This window comes from Aphanomyces invadans (assembly GCF_000520115.1).
Source record: "Aphanomyces invadans strain NJM9701 unplaced genomic scaffold supercont1.20, whole genome shotgun sequence".
Lineage (NCBI taxonomy): Eukaryota > Oomycota > Saprolegniomycetes > Saprolegniales > Verrucalvaceae > Aphanomyces > Aphanomyces invadans.
In genome coordinates, this window is record NW_008580165.1 from 804096 (window position 1) to 805696 (window position 1601).

Here is a 1601-nt window from a genome sequence, read left to right on the forward strand (position 1 = left end):
GATTTTCAACGGTTGCACTTTTGAAAGATGAGAAACCTGAATAATATCCTGATCTTCTCGTGAGAAAATGCAGATCTCACAGCTGTCATTTGTTTTCGGAAAACATTGGGTCCTTTACGAAACAGCCAGACTTCTCAGGAAATAGCAACGAAACCACATATTACACATACAAGCACACTCAAACCGTTGGTTGACAATCGTATAAGCCTACAGCCAACCATAAAATACGATGAAATAACATGCAACCATTTACAAAAAGGAGCAATGGCTCGTAGAGCTAGCCAACAGAGTACTCAGCCCACCCAGCACACATCGCGAAGCATCAACCAAGCTGTTGCTTTGCTACAAAACCTTGAACAACAACGCCACGCAAAGCGTGCGCGCTATCCAATTGTCCGGCCAGAAGAAACTGATCATGATCCGGAGTCAACATGCCCTGTCTACGATACCTTCCTGGATACCCAGGGGGCCGAAGGCATTCACATCTTGACGAATTTCAGTCCCACCGAGTTCAACTCTCTCTGGGCGGAACTACGTGGATGTATTGCCAAACACTGGAACGTTGGATCAGGTCGCAAGTCTGACGTTTCAAGCCGTGACCTCCTGCTGATGTTACTGACGGCCTTAAAGCATTGTGGCTCGTGGAATGTGGTGGCTGTCACCTTCAAACAGCCCCCTCCGTCATTCCAGAAGCGGACATTGAACTTCGCCAAGATGATTCACCCCTATCTGATGCGTCGGTTTGTGACGTCTGCCAACGACAAGTACTCAATGGCGCTACTAGCCACATGCGGTCACCAGTTTTCCAACTTCCCTTATGCACGCTACGTTACGGATGTTACTTTCCAAGAAACAAGTATTCCGGCTGGCAGCTACAATGAGAAGATGTACTTCAGCGGGAAGCACTACAGTACCACTATGGCCACAAAGTCGAAGTATCCGTCCTGCCAAACGGCTTGGCCATCAACTGTACACGACTCTTCAACGGCAGCGTGTCGGACAAGGCCATATTTGACGACAACCTCGAGTTTCATGCTTCGGCTCTGGTAAAGCAACCCCACGAGAACCGCATCGCTTACTGTGGTGGTCCCAATGCAAACCAGTGGGTCGTCATGGCCGAAAAGGGATACCAAGGTATCCAGAACTCGGTGCGAGCGGTCTTGCCGAAGAAGTCATCAGAAGGCATCCTCACTCTTGACGACAACCGCACGAACGATCGCATCTCTAGCAATCGTGTCATTGTGGTGAACTACTTTGGCAGAATGAAGACTCTGTGGTCCGTATGCGGTGAGACTTATCGTTGGTCCCGCCCCAACTACGACTTGCTGTTTCAATCTTGCTTGGCGTTTACGAATGCTAATGTTCTACTGCACACGCTGCGATCTGACGACGGTGAAGTATACGCTCAGTTCATTAGTCGATTGGCCTCCATTGGTTCTAAGAAGGATAGAGAGAAGAAGATAACCCCGCGCGCTTACAGGACAAGGCGGAAGTCTAGGCTTACACTCATGGTGGCAACTGAAACCTCTCTCACTGCCAGTATGGATGACAGTGATTCTGATTTGGGTTCGAACAGTGGAACCGATAACGGCAGTAGTTTG

At 49.1% G+C, this 1601-nt stretch overlaps 1 protein-coding gene across 1 annotated transcript; it reads left to right on the forward strand.

Moving 5' to 3' along the window:
* Positions 1 to 714: 714 nt before the first annotated feature.
* Positions 715 to 1498, forward strand: H310_09344 (hypothetical protein; the record flags this gene model as incomplete). Its single annotated transcript, XM_008875393.1, has 3 exons — positions 715 to 935; positions 992 to 1397; positions 1451 to 1498. The coding sequence occupies 3 exons, from the start codon at positions 715 to 717 to the stop codon at positions 1496 to 1498; spliced, it is 675 nt and encodes a 224-aa protein (XP_008873615.1).
* Between the last annotated feature and the right edge of the window lie 103 nt (positions 1499 to 1601).